The 19,847-nt window shown below is 31.6% G+C and overlaps 4 protein-coding genes across 4 annotated transcripts; 3 read left to right on the plus strand and 1 right to left on the minus strand.

Moving 5' to 3' along the window:
* The first annotated feature begins 5,537 nt into the window (after nt 1-5,537).
* On the plus strand, nt 5,538-6,385 carry LOC137819105 (eukaryotic translation initiation factor 1A-like). The gene has a single exon (XM_068622846.1). The coding sequence runs from the start codon at nt 5,756-5,758 to the stop codon at nt 6,191-6,193; it is 438 nt and encodes a 145-aa protein (XP_068478947.1). The 5' UTR covers nt 5,538-5,755; the 3' UTR covers nt 6,194-6,385.
* Nucleotides 6,386-10,083: 3,698 nt separating this feature from the next.
* On the minus strand, nt 10,084-11,176 carry LOC137819106 (uncharacterized). The gene has a single exon (XM_068622847.1). The coding sequence runs from the start codon at nt 10,966-10,968 to the stop codon at nt 10,243-10,245; it is 726 nt and encodes a 241-aa protein (XP_068478948.1). The 5' UTR covers nt 10,969-11,176; the 3' UTR covers nt 10,084-10,242.
* A 198-nt stretch (nt 11,177-11,374) lies between these two features.
* Nucleotides 11,375-13,875, plus strand: LOC137819107 (protein CURVATURE THYLAKOID 1A, chloroplastic). The gene is made up of 5 exons (XM_068622849.1): nt 11,375-11,690; nt 12,711-12,805; nt 12,992-13,099; nt 13,236-13,307; nt 13,592-13,875. The coding sequence occupies exons 1-5, from the start codon at nt 11,546-11,548 to the stop codon at nt 13,655-13,657; spliced, it is 486 nt and encodes a 161-aa protein (XP_068478950.1). The 5' UTR covers nt 11,375-11,545; the 3' UTR covers nt 13,658-13,875.
* Nucleotides 13,876-18,176: 4,301 nt separating this feature from the next.
* Nucleotides 18,177-19,807, plus strand: LOC137818737 (uncharacterized). The gene has a single exon (XM_068622317.1). It carries the CDS (start codon nt 18,797-18,799, stop codon nt 19,682-19,684), a length of 888 nt encoding a protein of 295 aa, XP_068478418.1. The 5' UTR covers nt 18,177-18,796; the 3' UTR covers nt 19,685-19,807.
* Nucleotides 19,808-19,847: the final 40 nt, after the last annotated feature.

A 19,847-nucleotide genomic window follows, 5' to 3' on the forward strand; every position in this document is an offset into this window, starting at 1 on the left:
GGGTAAAGAAGTTGAATTATTACTAAATATAAAAATAACAAATTAGAAAATCTCCATAAAATAATACTAGTGACTTTGATTAAAATATAATGTTTACACCGATAATGACAATAATTAATCTCTGCACACTTGTACTATAAAAATTTGCTTAATATGTATTGAAAAATATTCAAAGTCAATAAAACTTTAATAAATGTCAATTGACATGGGTAGATAAATAATTCAAGAATGTTAATAGGAAAATAATTTCTATGTGTTTACTTAAAAAAAAGACTTATATCGGCCAAAAAATAGTTTTATTAATGTTGAAGAAAACTTTGATTAATAGAAATAATACTGACATTAATACTAACTTGTGTTATTAAGGTTGGTCGAAAAACTTAGTTAAAAATATTTTGGTTGACATTACCAAAAAATTTATGTACGAGGTTGATAAGAGTTGAATCTTAACTACCATTATCCTTATGTGAAAAAAAAAACTCCACTAACATCATTCAAACAAATCATATGTTAAAAAAACTCCACCAACATCATTCAAACAAATAATATCAAGTTGACTACGTCGAAATCGTTTGAGCCAATGACATTCTTACTATATTTAAATTGATGATGAAATTTGAAATTTTTAGTCTTAATTAATCAAATTATTCTTCTAAATTTTCAAAACTTTAATTTTAAAAAAATATTCATATAAATAGAAGGTAGATATGTGTCATTATTAAAACTATAAAAAATATGAATGACTATTGAAAAATAAGAAGAAATGTAAATGTCATTTAGTAAACAAACATAAGAGATAAATGACTATTTTAAAACTTTCTCAGGAATGTGAATATCATTTAACATAAACAGAGTGAAAGTAAGCGTTTTTTTTTTTCATTTTTAGGTTAAAGAAATTACTCAATAAAATAATTCTGCACTGTTCAGCAATTAATTTGTCATTAAGTTTTAAAAATTGTTTTTGAAGTAAGTATATCTAAAATAAACCGAAATAGCAGAGGTTTTTTTTTTCTGCATTCTTGTTGAATTTCTGATTTCGATTATATGCATTTACATTTAGAAAACTAAAACATTTCTTAAATTTAATGTGACAAGCTCTATTTTACATTCGTGTATTTCTTCCAATAAGAGAAAGGAAAAGAGATATAAACACAAAATCTGAACATGAGAATATCTGTATGATGAGGGCATGCAGAAGCATGCCTTTGTAAAATTAAGCAATGAGTAATGTAGTAGCATGAGAATATTCTTCTTGTTGCTGGACAGGAATCCAATTCTAACTGTATTAAATATCACAAAGGATAAGAATTTGAAGTGAGGGTGTGTGGAATCCAATTCTTTATCAACTTAGGATCTAAATTTAGAAGTTTCAACATGTCATTGTAATATAGCAATCTATAATGTGATAATGTTACCAGACTCTATCTACAATTCACATTAAACCAGATATACTAGCAGAAATAAGGTGATTTTCCACCACACATGTCACTTTTCAGAGACTGTGTGGTATCCATTTTTCCACATATGATTTGGAAATTAGCTTATTTTTGGAATTTTCACATAAGAAGGGGACTAAAAAGCAAGTTGCAGATATAGGAAACATTCCCAGTGAGCAAATTTTGCTATAAAATAACATGTACTATAACCAAATTCAGCAGAAGAACACATAACAAACACAAATATGAACACTACTCTTGAAAGGGAAGAGAAAGGAGATGAGAGAAGAATGGAAGATTGTATCAAGTACAAACCTATAGCATTGCTCCTAAAATCACTCAAAATAAAATAGAAAAGAGATGACAGAAAAATCGTGTCCTTTGTAACATCATGGACTATAACAACTAATAACGGCTCTTTTCCAAGGACATTTTACTTGCACCATGAGTATATAAACTATTTAACTACAATTCAAAAATGTTATTTCTGAAATGTAGCTCATACATTCTAAAATTGTTCTCTTCTGTGACACAAACTTGCCATTAGTATGGTAATGTTGTAAACTACTTTGTGTTTGGTGTTATTGCTTCTGATCTCAATTCCCATCAATGAGAGAAATTCAGCATGGTGCAACGTAATATATTTGGATGATTTCTAATCAAGATTTTAAAGGGCAATACCGTTCAAGATGTAAATTGATCAAAGCGTACGAACGTTTAAGAAGAAAAGGAATGCCAATAAACATTACTCTTGAGGCAGAAATATTGTGTTTGACATAGATTTATATTACAGTTGGGAATTTGTATATATTGTTTGTGAAGTAGTATCTTAGGAAGTTTATTTTATTTTTTTCTATTTTAGAAATTTTATAAAACAATTTGTCTAAATATATTATAGAAGCATCAGTAAGTTTGAATTAAAGTGAAAAATATGTTAGTTTAAGAATGAACATAGTTCACTAAGTAATTACTTCTTTTACGTAAATAGTCACACTCCGAGAACTAAAAGAGATATATTTGTTATTCATCCTACTATAAGGCCCTTAAATCTAACAATTTTTAAGTTTTTTTTTTCATAAAACTATTGAGAAATGATCAAGTTTTACATCCACAAAATAGTTACTCGATCCTTTGTCTCAGGTAACATCGAATCAAACATGACAAAGATAATCATTATGTCCCTTTTTAAGGTAGGCTTTCTTACTTCTCTCAAAGAATTTAAGTCAATTAGTTTATGCAATATCCTTTTCAAAGTCATCCAATGTGTTTATGACTCATCTACACTCACAATTGGCCTCTCTATATGCCCTTTCCAATGAAGTTTCATGTTGAAGAGATTGTCTTCAAATAATTATTCGATTGTTCACTATAAAAAAATGGAAGAAAAAAGATCTAATGTTCTAGAGCAATTTTGAAAATATGTACGATCATGTAAATTAGAACTTTTAGTTGTCTAATAGATTGTTCACTACCAAAAAAAAAAAAGGAAGAAAATGACCTAATGTTCAAGATCAACTTCGAAAACATGTATGACAAAGTGGACTAAAACTTTCAGTTGCCCAAAAAATTGTTTACTATAAAAAAAAAGGGAAGAAAAATGACCTAATGCTCAAGATCAACTTCGAAAACATGTATGACCAAGAGGATTAAAACTTCCTCAACCTCACCTTAAGTGACTTTGGCTTCCCTCGATTAACTTCTCTTATTATGAATTTAGGGTTTAGGGTTTAGGGAACTTTCAGGGAAACTGATATACCTTGATGTTTCAATGCTTACTGCCACGTATTCTTCTGACTTGATCGTTACTCTTCATGGAGGGCCTTACAGCGTCGTAACCCAACTTAGGGATAATCCATCGTGCAAGTCCTCCTTTCTCGAAGTGCATCTGGCGCAAGGGGGTGACTTTCTGGGTGTCAACTCATGCGCCCCAACCTCTAGTCACTTGCCCTGGGAGTGTATCTACTTTTCTCTCGTACCATGCACGTGGTTCTCCCCTGGGCGTGACCCTTTCATGGGTCGTATTTGTCCCAGGGTCTCCCAGCGGTGGCGTGGGTACTTCACGAGTGAGGTTACCCCTTACTGGTACTAGAACTGTGGCCTTGAAGCCACCTTTCTCTTCTCTTTATTACTGTTCTGAGGTACTGAGGCCTCTTGCGGTGTCGCCCCCTCCACAGTCTTTCCTACCCATGGGTATCGGGGGTGGCACCGTCGATGCCTTAACCTGGCGACGCCTACACCTGGCGACGCCTCACCTTGGCGACACCTCTTCTTGGCGGCGCCTACACCTGGCGACGCCTCACCTTGGCGTCGCTTTCAGCGGTCAACCTGTTGACTTTCTTCCCTTGGGCTCCCTTGATGGGTCATAACATACGTTGACTTTGACTTTGACTTTGGTCAACGCCTGGGGACGAAACGGTACAAGTATTATAATATGATACATTGTTAAAGTCCTTGAAATGTTAAGTTGTTTATGTAATAATAAATTAATTAAGATTGGATTGAGGTTAAGACTAATTATATGAATTGTGTGATAAGTAGTTACTTATATGATAATTTGACCTAATTTAAATATAATGTCAATATAAAAATTATGAAATCATTACATATAATTGCATAAACAACTTTAATTGCTGTGATTGCATGACCACAAGTTCAACCCATAAGAAGTTTTAAAATTAGGACACATCTTTCGTATTTGTCTTTTTATAAAGTTATATTTCACATGTATTTAGTAGAAAAACTTTAAAAATAGTAAATTTAGGACTTAGATTAACAATTTATACTTTTTTTTAGAATTGTTTTTAAATTGTTAATTTTTTATGTAAAGATTGCAATTTGATCAAACTAAATCAATCATTTATTTTTTTTATTTTTACAAATATTTCTTAAATTTTATATAAATCATTAATTTGCACAGAGAAATTCGTGGTTTGTGTAGTTTATAATAAGCCTTAGTTAATTGTCCTGTTATCTTTTGAATCTGAATTGATATTAACTAATATTAATTCTTAAAGTTTGTATTTTTCTCGACTCGACCGATTTCAAGTATTACAAACATATATGTCTTTATTTTTTTAAGATTTCTGAATAGTTTTATTGAATTTCGTGTTAATAATTAATAGACCATGTAACTAAATAAAAAAAAAACGTGACATTGAAGAAATGATAATCCTATCATTTAATCTATTTTAAAATAAAATTACACCTCTCATTCTTAATCTTTACCTAAATCTTGATTAAGTAACAAAATAACACTATTTTACATTAGAAAAAATAGTGATATTATTATTATTATATCATAAATTTATAATAATTATAATTTTTATTAAATTAGTATATAACATAAATTTACCAATATCATTACAAATTTTATTATATATTTCTATTCACACATGTTAAAAAGAAAAAATTAATTTAAAAATTGATAATTTTATAATCTTATAACAATAAATTACATGTTAAAAATAAAAAACTAATTTAAAATATATAATCTTACAATTTTGTAAGATGAAATCAAAAATTAATGTTCATAAGTTCATTTGAGCTTAATTACAGTTCATAAGAAGTAAAAGATTTGTTAAGTAATTTATTTATTACATTATAACAATAATAAAGTATATTTTTTCTTTAAAAAATAAATTATCATATTAAATGGAAAACTTATTTAATTATTTTAAAAATAAATAAATAAATTATTTTTTATTAAAAGATGAATAATTTAAATATTGTATACTTTTGTTTTGAAAAAAAAAATTACTATTATTATAATAACTATTAAAATAAAAATATGTTATTAAACTATACTTTTTTATTAAAATTAATTATAAAAATAAATAATTATTTTAATTTTATTGTATGTCATTTTTTTTTTATTGTGCAGGTGGTTTTTATTGAAAGAATTATTTTTAAATTTTTTTTATCTAAAGTGTAAAATTGTAAAAAAATTACATTTTTCTAAAATTTCTCTATTTTTTTAAAATTCAAAATTTCAATTTAAAATAAATAATTATCAAATTTGTTATATTTTAATATTATAAATTATTATCCACAAAAGTTAGTTAAAGAGATAAAAGAGGAAAATTTCAAATGCACCATCGGTACGAGAGTGACGTTATACCGGGGACAAGAGGGTCAATTCCAAACCACCCTTAATTCGTATTCCCCACGCATACCCAACCAAACAAATACCAAACGAGCCCAATTTTGCTGCGTCTCAACGCAAGGCAACGCAAATTCTCCATTCTTGAAACAGAAAAACAAGAAAAGAAAAGCAGCTTCTGTGTGCTGAGAGGATCAATTGTTAGGGTTTCGAATCGAGGATGCCGAAGAACAAGGGAAAGGGAGGGAAGAACCGGAAGCGTGGGAAGAACGAGGCGGACGACGAGAAGCGGGAGCTGGTGTTCAAGGAGGACGGCCAGGAGTACGCGCAGGTGCTCCGCATGCTCGGCAACGGCCGTTGCGAGGCCATGTGCATCGACGGCACCAAGCGCCTATGCCACATCCGCGGCAAGATGCACAAGAAGGTCTGGATCGCCGCCGGCGACATCATCCTCGTTGGCCTTCGCGATTACCAGGACGACAAGGCCGACGTCATTCTGAAGTACATGCCCGACGAGGCCCGTCTCCTCAAGGCCTACGGTGAGCTTCCCGATAGCACCAGGCTCAACGAGGGCATCGGCGCTGGCCTCGATGAAGAGGACGATGGCGCTGGCAATGATTATATCGAGTTCGAGGATGAGGATATCGATAAGATTTGAAATATTAGGGTTTCGGTAACGGTTTTTGGCTTCTTTTTTTGTTGAGATTATGTAATTGTTATGATGTGGTGCTGATGGAATGGATGGATTGACTTTGTGTGGTATTAAGGTGTTGTCTGTCTGTGTACTGTGCCATATATGGATGGTGAGTGTTAATGAAATAAGAGAGCCTGTTATACGGTGTTATACTTACACTGTTCTGTTCTGTTTTGTGTTTCTTGATTGATTCCTTTGTTCTATTTTTGTGTTGATCTGGTTGTTGTGAATGAGATGGATTAGAACATGCTTGGTTGACGGTTTTAAACGTACTTTTTGGAGAAGGGTGTTTATTGTGTCTTTTATTCTGAGCGTACTTTTGGAAGGGTTATCCAAGCATGTACTTATAAGTTATAGTGTGTTTTGCTTTGTTTGGATTCCCCTCTAGCACATGGTTACCAATAAAATGGGCGTGTTGGATGGTGATCCAAACACTCAATTTGTAAACTTGTCTTGGATGGAGGAATCACACTTGGCATGTAAAAGTTATAACCATTAATTCTGGAAAGTCATCTCGGTCATGGTTGTGGTTTTGTTCACAGGAGATTGCAAAGTGGCCGATGTGACTGTAATTGCAATCATAGTAATCCTTGATGATTGTGTACATTTGTTCACTCTTTTTAAAAAAAAAATTTGGTGGTTTTGGGGTGTAAGGATGATGAAATGGGGATGAAAATATCTTTGATTTAGTTTGAGGCCTTTATTATCTTTTTTTATTGAACATGTAACGGGTGTTCGGATCTGTCCTCCTGGTCCCTTTGTCTTTGTTTCTCCAACATCATCGGACGCAACAAACAAGGTCACGAGGAAGTTTGGTTTGAATGTAATTCTTGTTATGGTTTTAAAGGAGTTAAGTTTGTGTTGGTGGCTATAGATTGATATGTGAAATCTGTTTGTCATGGAAAATTAGTGAAAAGAGTGTTCAGTCTTCGGAGCATTATTATGTCTTTGGAGCTAGTTTTTCATAGGTTAGTTTGTCCTATATAGAATGTTAGCAAGGTAATGTTTCACAGATTCTACGTTTTATATTTCTTGCCTATCTGAGCAAACCTGGCCCAATCCGTTAGGGTATGTGATGGGATTTTTATTTCCTTGGCAGTTGTTTGTTGGAGTGGTTGATTTTGAGTAAACAAGCAAATTTGATATTTTTAGGATAACTCCCTCTTTAAGCAGTCATAAAAGTATTAATAAGTAGTCGCTTAAGTTTTATAAGGCCCTTCAAATAGTCCCTAAACTTAATATTCTTAAATAGTTTTATTATTATTTTATGGACTATTTATGCCTGTGTCTACATTTGCTGCTTGTTTTATAGTTTTGGTCTGGGTGTAAATCATGAAATGTATTTCTATGGTGATTAATGTTGTGGAACTGGGATGCCATCCGAAATATAGCTTCGTCCTGTTTTGGAAATATGAAGATAAATGTATGATGCTTAATGCACAGATCAGACTGCGGTTCAAGGTTTTTTTAGCAGAAAAGCATCATATTGTTAAACTTTATTGGTAGCAGCTACAGTAGTATGATGAAGATATAAAGAATGGACAACTGTTAAATGTCAGGTTCTAAATTTACTTAACAGATAATATGACTTTGCCTCATTCTGAAGCTGAAGATTATGCTTCGTTTGTTTAAAATATGAAGTTTCGGCAGCTTCAAAACTCAGTGGAAATACTGAGGATGGTTTCAAGAATTGACCCAGTGAGGCCCAAAATTTTATTCCTCATTCACTTCCCTAAGCCATGGCCCAGTTAGTGCATGATGCATATTCTGCATTCAAGCCCAACACCCCATCTTACAATGTTATCATCCATGCACCATCGTATTTTTCTCAACTGCAGCATTTTCTGTGGTGTATTAAAAACACATTCTGGATTTTACAAATATCTTCTGAATTTTATAATTTATAATATTTTTTTTCTTAAAAAAATTAGATTCTGGATTATAGAATTAGAAAGAGATTTTTGAAAATATCTTTTGAATTTTATTTCTTAAAAATAAATATATTGTGGATTTATATTTCTTAATCCAAAAATAATTTTGAATTATATAATCCATAATATTTTTTTAGGGTTAAATGGTCTTTTTGTCTTATTTATTAGATGACAAAAGAAACTATGGAGGTGCGGGAAGAAAACATCTACTTTTTTGTTCGGTCCGTTTTACCTGAGATTAATGAATTTGTCTGGTTCTGTTGGTCCATTCCCAGATTTCTGGAAGATAAAAAGTTAAAATATAAATAAAAAACTATTTAAATAAGTTTTATAATACTCTTGTATGGCCTTAAAAAAATGAGAGAATGAAACTTATCAAAAAAAAACTAAGACATCATGTCTCTTGCATTATAGAAAATTATCTTTAAAACTATGTCAACAAATATAAACAATTATAGTTATTTGAAATTTAAATTTTGTATATTAAGGTAGTTTGAACAAGATTTTAAGAGTAGAAATGAAAAAGAAAATTAAATGATTTTTTTATAAATTAAAATGAAATTATTTATAAATTTAGATTATTTTATTGACAAATCAAAAATAAGAATTTAGATAAAATATAGAGAAGAACTTTTACAAATTATTTTATATGTTAACTAATTTTAATTTATAAAAATCATTTTTTCTCTTAAGTTCTTTCATAAAAAATGTTTATAAATAAATTTAACGAAACATATCTTAGAAAGGTAATTGAGAAAAGGCCATGTTTAAGATATTTCAAATTATTGTCAGGATAAATCAGAAAAAAACAAATTCTTTTAAATAGATTAAATGAAAATAAATTTGAAATAATTTATTTCCACTTATTATTTTAAAAAACTCTCAATAAAAATTAAAACTTTGAAATTTATAATTTGTGTATGTGTATTTAAATTAATTGTAGAAAGAATTTATTAGCTTTTCGTGTATTTTTCAAAAGTTTATTTAGTATATAAGAACATTTCCTTTATGGTGATTACAATATTTAAAGTTGATGGCTTAGGGATAAGAGGTTTAAAACCTTAAATGAGAAGTATTATCAATGTTTTTTTTATATCATTCAGATTATAGTCTAAGAATTAATTTAATCCAAATGCAAAAGACATGTTAAAAGACAACCTCTAACCTCTGCCAAAATTGCTTGCAAAAGTATAGAAACCAAAACTGTTTTTAGTTTATTTTTTATCGAAGTATGATAATTTTATAAGTTAATTATCAAAATGAATTGGCTAAACTTACCTCAATTTATCCATTTCGATAACTTACAGAGTTTATGTACAGGAAACTGACAAGCAAAGAACTGGTCTATAAAAGAATTTAGATTGCAAAATTTAGTTGATCCATCCCTCAGAAACTATTAGCACCAAGCTGTAATTTAGGGCTTGTAATGTGCCAAAATTGCATAATCAGCCAGTGCAATGACTGGTTTCAGCCAGCAGCTACAACATCAGCTCTATGATTTGTATCCAGTAGTTAATGCAGTGTGCACCAGAATTTGGTTTGTTCTCAGAGAAATCATTCTCATTCTCTGCACTTTTATCATTAGACGGTCAATTGGTTTACACAATTCAAAACCTAATCCTTTCAAATTGTTCATCGAAAAACAAGGTGAAATGAGACAGAAACTTGCAACAACTAATGTGTAAATGTAATGAATTGAAATAAAATCACGATACCATTAGAAGATTTCATCCGATACCTCAAAATGAGAGAAAACAAAACAAAATCATCGTCACATTTCACTTCATTCAATTTCATCAAACTTCAAGCCATCTAAATCGGCTAACAATAATTGCATCGCATACCTCTAAACAATAACAAGTTGGTTCCATCTCAATCCATCCCATATGATCAATGAACAAACTCTCAAAATAACAACACACAGCAATCAAAAACATCAGACTAAATATATTTCATTGCCATCACATTACATTCTATTTCAATCAGTCCAATTACCAACCAACATTATTTGCTATTCCATGCCATTCCACCAAACAGTGGACAAAATTCACAAACAAAACCAATTCCATTCCAATACAAAAATCACCTAATCTTCTCCATCCCACTGATCTTGTTAGCAGCTTCCCTAACCTGCTCAATGTAACCCTCAATAGGAGGAGTGAGAGTAGCCATAAACCTATTAACAGGAAAAGGACTCAAATCAGGAACCAAAGCAGCCTCTCTCAAACCTTCAGGCAAAGCCTCAATGGCCTCCTTTTTCATCTTCAAAAGGTTCGATTCCGCAGCCTGTCTCGCCCTATGCTTCCTCATCAAAACCCTACTATATTCCTTCGCCAACCTCCTCCCATCTTCAACCGTTAACTCATACTTGGGCAACTTCTCCTCATCCACCAACCCCAGTGAGATATAGTCCAACCCTGGTGTCCCAATTATCGTGGGTTTCTCCGAAACCTTAATTTTGTTGTTTTTCTTTCTCATCATATCGATTTCCCGCTGCCGTTCCTTGCCGATGAGCCCCATCTTCTCGCGCTCCGCTTCGCGCTCGCGCTGCCGCGGGGTGAGGTAGCGGACCGGGGTGGGGGCCTGAAGACACCGCTCGTATAGATTCTCGCGCTCTTGGCGCTCGCGCGACATGGGTGGCTCAACGATTTGGGATGCGGATCCGGATTTCTTGATGGTGATGCGGGAGCGTTTCAGGGCTTGGCCCGCTTTGATCTTTGCCTTGCCCTTCGCAGTGCCGCTCACGGAGCAGCGCTGGATGAGGTGGTACCCGGAGAGAAAAGGGTTCGGCTTTGCGAGGCGGAGCATAATTCCGGTGACGGGTCAGTGGCGGTTTGTTCTCAACGGACGAGGAGGGTGGTGGTTTGAAGTGAGGTGAGTGTGGGTTACAGAGGTAGGGCAAGGAAGAGCAAGGGGAGTGTGATGGCTGGATAATGGGCCGCCCAAAAAGGAAAATTTAAATGGGCCGGCCCAAAATAATTTTTCAATGGGCTGGCCCAGCATAAAGGACCCAGCTTTCTTGGAGTATTGAAGTGAAGCAATTGTATTTAGTAGGTATAAGTGTAAGCTTGGTAGGGTTGATTTTGGGAGGAGTTGAAATTTTGATTGGGATGTGGATTTAGAAGATAGGGAAGTGGCCAATGAGGGAGCGAGGTTAGTCCACGTGTCAATAGGGTGGAATAGGTCTACCAGATTGTTTATGGTAGTGGATAACAAGTCAGTGTAAGCAACATCTTCTTCGCTTCTTTCTTTTATTTTTTTCTAAAAATAAATATATTTGAATAACAAAGTGAGACCAACCAAAGTGCCAAATTTCTTGGTTTGGGGATAGATAGAGTGTTACCCATCACACTATTCTCATTTCTCACATTAATTAATACTAATAATGGCAGCGGCGGCGGCGGCAGTGACGGTGCTACTCCCTCGGGTTCCAACCACCACCAACGTTACCCGCTGTTCAGCTTTGCCTTCTCTGCCTCCACGTGTCACCAGCACCACCTTGTTCTCACCTTCCGTCAACCACTTTTCAGGTTCTCTTTTTCCTTGTTGGTCTTGTTACATGTTTCAAAAAATTTAATCTTCAGGAATACTACGTTTTCTAGGAAGGTGTTTCAAAAATTTGTTAAAAAGAAAAAGAAAAAAGCGCCTTTTTTTTTTTTACAATTGATATGCATTTGCTTTTTCTCTCGTTTTTAATTTGGTATGCCATTCTCCTTGTTGGTCTTGATTTTCAAATCTTGTTTCCTCCCAAGTTAATGTACAAAAAGGTGTAAACTTTGGTGGCTCCAAAGAATTGGGTAGAAATGTTTTAATTGGAGTGATTTGATTTACTAATGGGGTTAGACTTCAATGAAGTGACGAACTGTTTTCAAATTCCTTTTGGGTGATGCCAATGTTTAGTTTCCGACCGCGAAGATTGGTTTCAGAATAAAATGAAAAAGGGAAAAGGGTTTCAGTTACATAAACTCATGAAGTATTCTGCATTATTATTGTCATATATAGTATGTTTGTATTTTTACATTGTTATATCTTTAATTTGAGGCCTGTCGGTGCTAATAAGCTGTTGTCCAATTCTTTTATCTTGTTCTCTCATGAAATAATTTATCTCACTTCCTCTTTTATGTGTTTTAATCCTTATTAACTGATTAAGAAGGATTGTTACGTACGTATCTAGCTTGAACTTATTCCATGTTTTGATCATCCCTGTCCAAGGTGATGCTCATTGTGTAATGAAACACTTCTGCATTTTGAAATTGATGAGGGTGGTAAACATCTTGTATTGAATGGATACACCTGGCTAAATCAAAGTTTAATCCAGAAAGTTAAGCTAGTTTCTGCAATGTGAATGGGCCAATTCATGCCCACCACCAATTAATACTTGTCCAAGGGTCTTAGACTTAGTTACTTGGTTAAGCCTTTCAATGCCCTTCCTACCTTTAGGACTAGTAATTCTTCTGTTGCTTATTCATTGTTCATGTTATTGTTTCTTTTCTTTTTTTTATTCATTTATCTAATAATAATTCTAAGTTGATGTTTCTTTCCTTTTTCAGTGTCCCGAAAATCTTTTCTGCTTCAGACCAGAGCTTCTTCAGAGGAATCATCCTCAGTAGATGCCAATGAGTTGTTCACAGATTTGAAGGAAAAGGCAAGAAGTTTACTACTTGGATGATTTCAGCAATTTGGTTTTGTCATGAACTTCCTTTTAACAAATCCACAAGCATGCGCAATGTTTGGTTCAAACTCATTTTCTTCCCCTTCCCCTTCCCTCTGAGCAAACAGTATGTTTAGTTTTAACCAAGTGGAAATAATATCCTCCATTTATCATAATCAGTGGGATGCTGTTGAAAACAAGTCCACAGTGCTTATTTATGGTGGTGGGGCTTTAGTTGCTGTTTGGCTCTCTTCGATTCTCGTGAGCGCAATCAACTCAGTTCCCTTGGTAAGCCATCACTCTTGGTGAATATAATTCACTTTTACCTTATTGTATTGTCACTTCTGGTTATATATGTTTGAGTTCATAAGCTATATAAAAAACCTTGGTGAACCATTCTGAAATACTACTGTTTATGTTTCAGCTTCCAAAGATTCTGGAGTTGGTAGGTCTAGGATACACTGGATGGTTTGTCTACCGATACCTTCTGTTCAAGGTAAGTAATACACATCATGAATACTTCACTATGTTAGATTTTAGAACATAAGATTTTACCATGCCTTCAGATTGCATTGGTGTTAACACAGTTGTACGTTTTGTTTTCATTTTTTTCCTTTCTGGTGCTATGATGTTTTGTTATGGGGCAAATGAGCTATTGAATAAATTCAAAAGTGATTGAATGATCACTTTTACCAAGAGATATGCTTACCCTTTTATACCTCTGCAACACGTCTTATTCAGTGTTCATCTTACAAGTAATTTATGTGTATTTCTATACAGTCTAGCAGGAAGGAGCTAGCTACAGACATTGAGGTACTGAAGAAGAAAATTACTGGAACTGAATAGAATGGTGTTGGCAAGTACCAAGTGAAGTTTATCTTCTGTGAGCACCATTTGTTTTTGTTTGCTCTTATCTGCTGTGTAAGAGTGGTATGTATCCCTTGGTGTAGAATAGAATTCCTCTCTACCTCTATTACCCCTGTAATGAACCCATTTCATTGTTAAAATAATGTAGCAAATTTTATGTATATGGCTCTGAATGGAAACCATTATCTTTTCACTTCTTCCCTGTGTAAGAAATTTAAGTCATATATGAGTATAGAATGAGGAATTATATCTTATATGGGACCAATTGTTCTGTGTCTAGACCACTTGTAGTTTTTAAAGCAGATAATTTGCTAAAATTGAAACTTTAATGGTGTGGATGCCTATGATGTGAGAGAGTGGATTCGGAAAGTTTGAAAAAAATTAGGTTGTTCGGATTAAGGTATATAAAGTGGATTTATAGGAAAATTTCATTGAGAGTGTGGATTTGATAGAAAAGTGTGAAAAAAAGTAAGATTGTTCGGATTAAGGTATATAAAATGGATTTATGGGAAAATTTTATTGGGTGAGTGAGTGATGAAATGGTTTAAGAGAATTTTTAACTTTTTTTAAAAGGTTTAAAATGTAAGTTTACAAAATTACTTTTATCTTTAAAAATATTTGAATAATAAAATATGAAATATATATATATATATGTAAATTTTAGTTAATTAAAAAATTATATATTATTTTTTATATAGTTAAATTTCTATTTAAAAAAATATGAGTTACTTAATATTGTAAAAAGGTAATAAAAATAATTTTTTTCTTTATAATAAAAATTGTAATATTAAAAATTATAAGAAATATTTAATTATCCATGTCTTATGTTAGGGTGTAGACTTTATACCTAGATCACTTTAATATTTTGGAATTTGAGTATGGGTTAGGGTTATGCTTATAATTTCAATTACTATTATAACTAATTATAATATCGAGAAATAGATTTTTATACAATAGAAAAATAATAATATTAAAACAATATTCTTAAAATAATAGCAATTATATATAAATATCTAACTTAAAAAATATAAATGATTTATTAAATAAAATAGAATGGAATTTAAATATTTATAATTATAAAATTTTAATTAAAAAATAATTTTTATACTATATTTAAATAATATTATTTTTTTATAAATAATATTATTATTATATAATTTTTTTTATCATAGATAATTATGTTTTTTTTATTATATAAATTTATTTAATATTATTTTATTTATATTATATATAATCCATTTTCCGTTTAACATATAATCTATATATAATTGATTATATTTTACTTAATATATGTTTTATTATTATTATATAAATTTATTTATTTTTATTTTATTAATATATCTATAAATTATTGTAGTTGGATAAGAAATAATTTGGATAAAAAAAATATATTAATTAAAGTAAACTTTGTGTAAATATAAAGGGTATCATGGTAAAATAATTCTTTCTTTCATGCTTAATCAGTGCCGCAACTGGAAACAACCAGGGACAATGAATGCTATAGACATTTTGAAAAAAAAGCATAATGTAAGTGGGAAATTTACAAATTACAATTTTACATAATTTAGAAATTTAGCATTTTTTTGTTATTTTTAACTACTGTCCATATAAAAAAAATCATATTTTTACTTAATTATATATTTTTATCGTTTTCATAAATTAATTATAAAAAGTGATTTATTTTACATGTGGATGGAAATATTTTTGTGTGTGTACATTTTAAGGTAATTTTACTCTATACATGGTATGACATTAATTGTAAAAAAAATAAATGATCTGGAATTTAGATGATTAACCCCTTCATTCATAAGATGGGATATTAGTATGCACCTATCACTACAACACCCTGAAAAAAAAAACTATTTACTCTATACTCTTTTTGTTATGAAAATAATTTTGTTTGAGGTAATGAATAGAATTACTTCTTTCATGCAAATGGTTTTTTATCAAAAAAAAGTTAACAACAAACTAGTATTTTATCTTATACATTGCTTTTGGGACAAAGTTTATTTGCATATAATCAAAATACAGAATAAATAAAACTAATATATAAATTATACTATAATTAAAATTTATAATAGATAAAATCTTTGAATAAATAAATTATATTATCAATTCACAATGGAGAAATTAAATTATAATTTTATCTATTAAGACTTTCTTTTAAAGAAACTATTAAAATATAATTTAGAAACAGGAATAAGTGTGAGCAGAATGAATGATATACAATTTTTTTTTTATAACTATTGTTGTTATATCTTTTTTGTCAGCTAATTTTTTTATATCCATTTTATGATTCTTTTTCACATGTAGGGAGACAGTGACTCAGTCTTCCTGATCGAGTTGACCAAGATCCACGGACAGTCTCGTCAATCGACAGATATAACCATTAATACTTAAACCAATGTCAGTGAAGCTAAACTACCATTAAGAATTAGGTAATACAACCATAAGTGTGATTCATTCCACTAATCAGATCCAATGAGGTAAGTCCATTAAAATAATATAAATAGCATACATTCAAAGGAAGAATGTGCGTCATTATCACTATACACATGAACACCATTTTTACCGACTTGAGCGTCGGAGTGACTTCTGCAGGTACCTTCCCCATTTGGCATTCACCCGAGACTGAGAGCCGAAGGAGTAGCGTGAACACAGTGAAACCCCAACGAAGGAAAGAGAAAAACGAAGACTTCAATAGTTCTCTATGTCCATCTCCCTAGCAGAAACAACACACATCTCTAATCAAACGCCATTAAATGTGAAATAATATATGATTCACAAATGAAGTTTATATATCTCTAGAACCTCAGCAATACTTCGGCAACGTAACCTACTCTGTCACCCTACTCTGCACAACTACAAAGATCCTGCACTAGCACCTGAGATGAATGAAGAAGATAAACTAACAAAGAAACTCCAGTACCCCTTTTCAAATAATAGGTCAAGATCAGTTTTGAGATTTTCAAAATTGTGGGGGACGATGGAAGAAGAAGCCTAAACATTTTGTATAATAGCCCCAAAAAATTATACTCGATCCATTTACGACCCAACCTATTCATGATTACTCACATTTGTTCGCCTAAAAAATTCACCTAATTATAATTATAATCTTAGATTGAAATTTAATTTTTTTTAATTTATTATATAAACAATTCAAACTCTTGGTACTGATAGATAAAAGTAATCTTAAAATTAATAAAACTTGAAATTTATAAGGATTGAAGAGTAAATTATTATGACATTTTTAATTTTACAATTTATTATATACTCTTAATTTTTATTTTATTCTGCATTCTGTATTTAATTCTTAATTCTAAAATTTTAATTTGTTATATATGTGTTGCTTAATATATAAGAAAGATTATTTTTTTTCTTATTTTAAAAGCAACTATTTTAAATGTTATGTGATCAAGTTAGAAATAAGTTAATATTTTTAGAATTATATATCAAGTAAATTCGACCGCTTTAACACCAAGTTGATCAACTCTAGTTAACTTATTTTTACAACTATACATCTTGTTATGAATAACTTATTTTAAATACAAATGTGTTGTAAGTAATGTATTCAATAAAATACTAAATATTTGTAATTAATTAACCACATATATATAATCTAACAAATTTTTTTGAAGATTTTTCTTTCAAACTACTTTACTATTTTCCTTTTTTTTTCTTTAACCTAAAATCCTCATTAACATTATTGTCATTCTAATTTCTTAAAAAAATATTATTTTGACATCCACCTTTTGCATTACTCCAAATTACACATTTCAAATGATAGTTATGAAATGTAAAAGAATATTTTTGTCATTTGAAGAAGTGTAATTTAGAGCCAGAGGTGTCAAATTATCATTGCTCAATTTCTTAATATACAATGTCGCCACAAATGCGTATTCCTAAAATTTGAAGATCCAGTTTAACAATGTTTATATTTTGAACAAAATTTAGTTATATAATTTGTAAAAAAAAAAAATATTTTTATAAATATCCACTGTTTTGCTAATGGCTAATTTTAATATTTAAAGAGAAGACTTCTCCTTTACCCATTTTTTTTCTAAATTAAAACCTGGAATTTTACTTAAAGAATATAAGCTAAATTTTAGCCTAACCAATGCCATCTTAGCAAATAATTAACATATATTTAACCTCACTACACTAATTACACCTAGACCAATGAGAATTATACTAGTAATTTGAAACTCACAAACTAATTTGTCATTCCAACAATGGTTTACCTAAAATAGGCATTGGAGGTGCATGCCTTTCGCCCCATGTTTTGTACCAGACTGTTCCACCCAAGTCCTGGTTGGCACAGGTGTTTACCAACTCATTCTTTCCCTTTTCTCTCCTTGACCAAAACTCTAAATATAATGCATGTAGGACCAAACATGTACCTCAATTAATATCCTTCTTCTTCAACAATCCAATAATTAATAATGACAAATGGTTAATAACAAAATAACACCCTATTAGGCATCACCAACTCTGAAAGGTTCCATGCCCCTTTTCATTTCTTGACCAATGTCATCACAATACAGCATATAGCCACATACACCTCTCATTTCTAGCCACAACAAACCTCAACAGGATCTCCACATGCATATAACAAGACTTCAAGAATTCAGACTTGTGTTCTTGTTCCTTTTTGGAACCTAATCATATTTTAAGGTGGTACACATTTAACTTCTCAACCAAATCCATAAAGTGTCTCCATAACGTTGCATCATCAAAGAACCTTGTACAAGTTTTCATATGTGTTATAAGAAACTCTTGTGTGAAGAAGGAAGAAAAGAAAGCCAAATGTGTTTGTTGTAAAGATATTCTGGTCTGTTGCACCTTCTCAACCAAAGTTTGGCATATACTTGGTTAGGGAAGGATTCTGATTGTGTGTTACATTTAGTTAGTATATTGTATTTCTTTAATCAAATTAGAATAGAAGAAAGTGGAGTTTGTGTCTGTGGTGAGAAAACTTCTCCTTCCTTCCATTGATGAGTAGTGAAATTACTACTGCATCGTAAAAGCTTCAATGGGTTTAGTGCATGCATGGATTTCAATGAGAATCATTCAAGAATTGAATATTAGAGACAAAAGAAGGCTTCTGGGGTGACATTCATGGGGTTTCATAGATGGTGGCAAGTTACATTGGTAATTGTGTGTCTGTTTTCATCATCTATTGTTGAAGGTTTGCAGACTTATTATGATCAGGAATCATTGGATTCCTTTCTTCGCATGCAAGCAAATAAAGAGATAAAAAATCCTAGAACAGGTGTTCTCTACAATGTTTCCATTCCTTCCAACTTAACAGGTATGGAAGTTTCAGTTGTTAGATTGCGCAGTTTTTCTTTATGGTCAAGAGGAATGAACTACAGTTTCTTCAACCTTCCACCACAAATTATGTCTCGACCAAGCCAGAAAAGAATAGCCATTTTGTATGAAAACTTAGGCAATTGTTCTTCTCATTACTACAATGTGCCTAACTACACAATGGTGGCTCCAGTTCTTGGTGTCATGGCTTACAGTTCTTCAGAATCAGCATTGGTGGGTGAGAAGATTAACTTTATCGTCCGTGGTGATCCCATCAAAATTTGGTTTCCTCATGTTGATGAACGTGGGAGAAAAGGCACTCCTATTTGTGCTAGGTTTACTGCTAAGGGGTTGGTGAAATTCAGAAACATGACTAAGCCATATGTTTGTGAAGTAAATAGACCAGGACATTACACTCTTGTAATTCCATCATTTTCTTCCCCAAATGAATTTCATACTCAGAGTCACGGCAAGAGATTCACCACATGGTGGGTGTTGGGGTTTGCAATAGGTTTCATTGGGTTGGTCATTTTGGCTTTGATCTTGTTAGCTTTGATTATGGAGGTCAAGAAGAGAAAAATAAGAAAAATGGAGAAAAACTCAGCTGGGGAAGAGCTTTTTGACACATTTTGGATTGGAGAAACTAAATTACCATTAGCTTCATCGCTTAGAACCCAGCCAATCCTTGAAAATTAAAATGTAATTAATATTTGGTGATCTAGTTTTCCTCCTTTCTCTCTTGTAGCACTTCTGATACTTTATGCAAACGAATGAGTACATAAATGTTATCTTTTTAACTTTGATCCTTATCAACAGAAACTATCCTATATTTATATAGTTACCACAAGTATCAGTAGCA

The sequence above is a fragment of the Phaseolus vulgaris genome, chromosome 10 (assembly GCF_000499845.2).
Source record: "Phaseolus vulgaris cultivar G19833 chromosome 10, P. vulgaris v2.0, whole genome shotgun sequence".
NCBI classification, from domain to species: domain Eukaryota; kingdom Viridiplantae; phylum Streptophyta; class Magnoliopsida; order Fabales; family Fabaceae; genus Phaseolus; species Phaseolus vulgaris.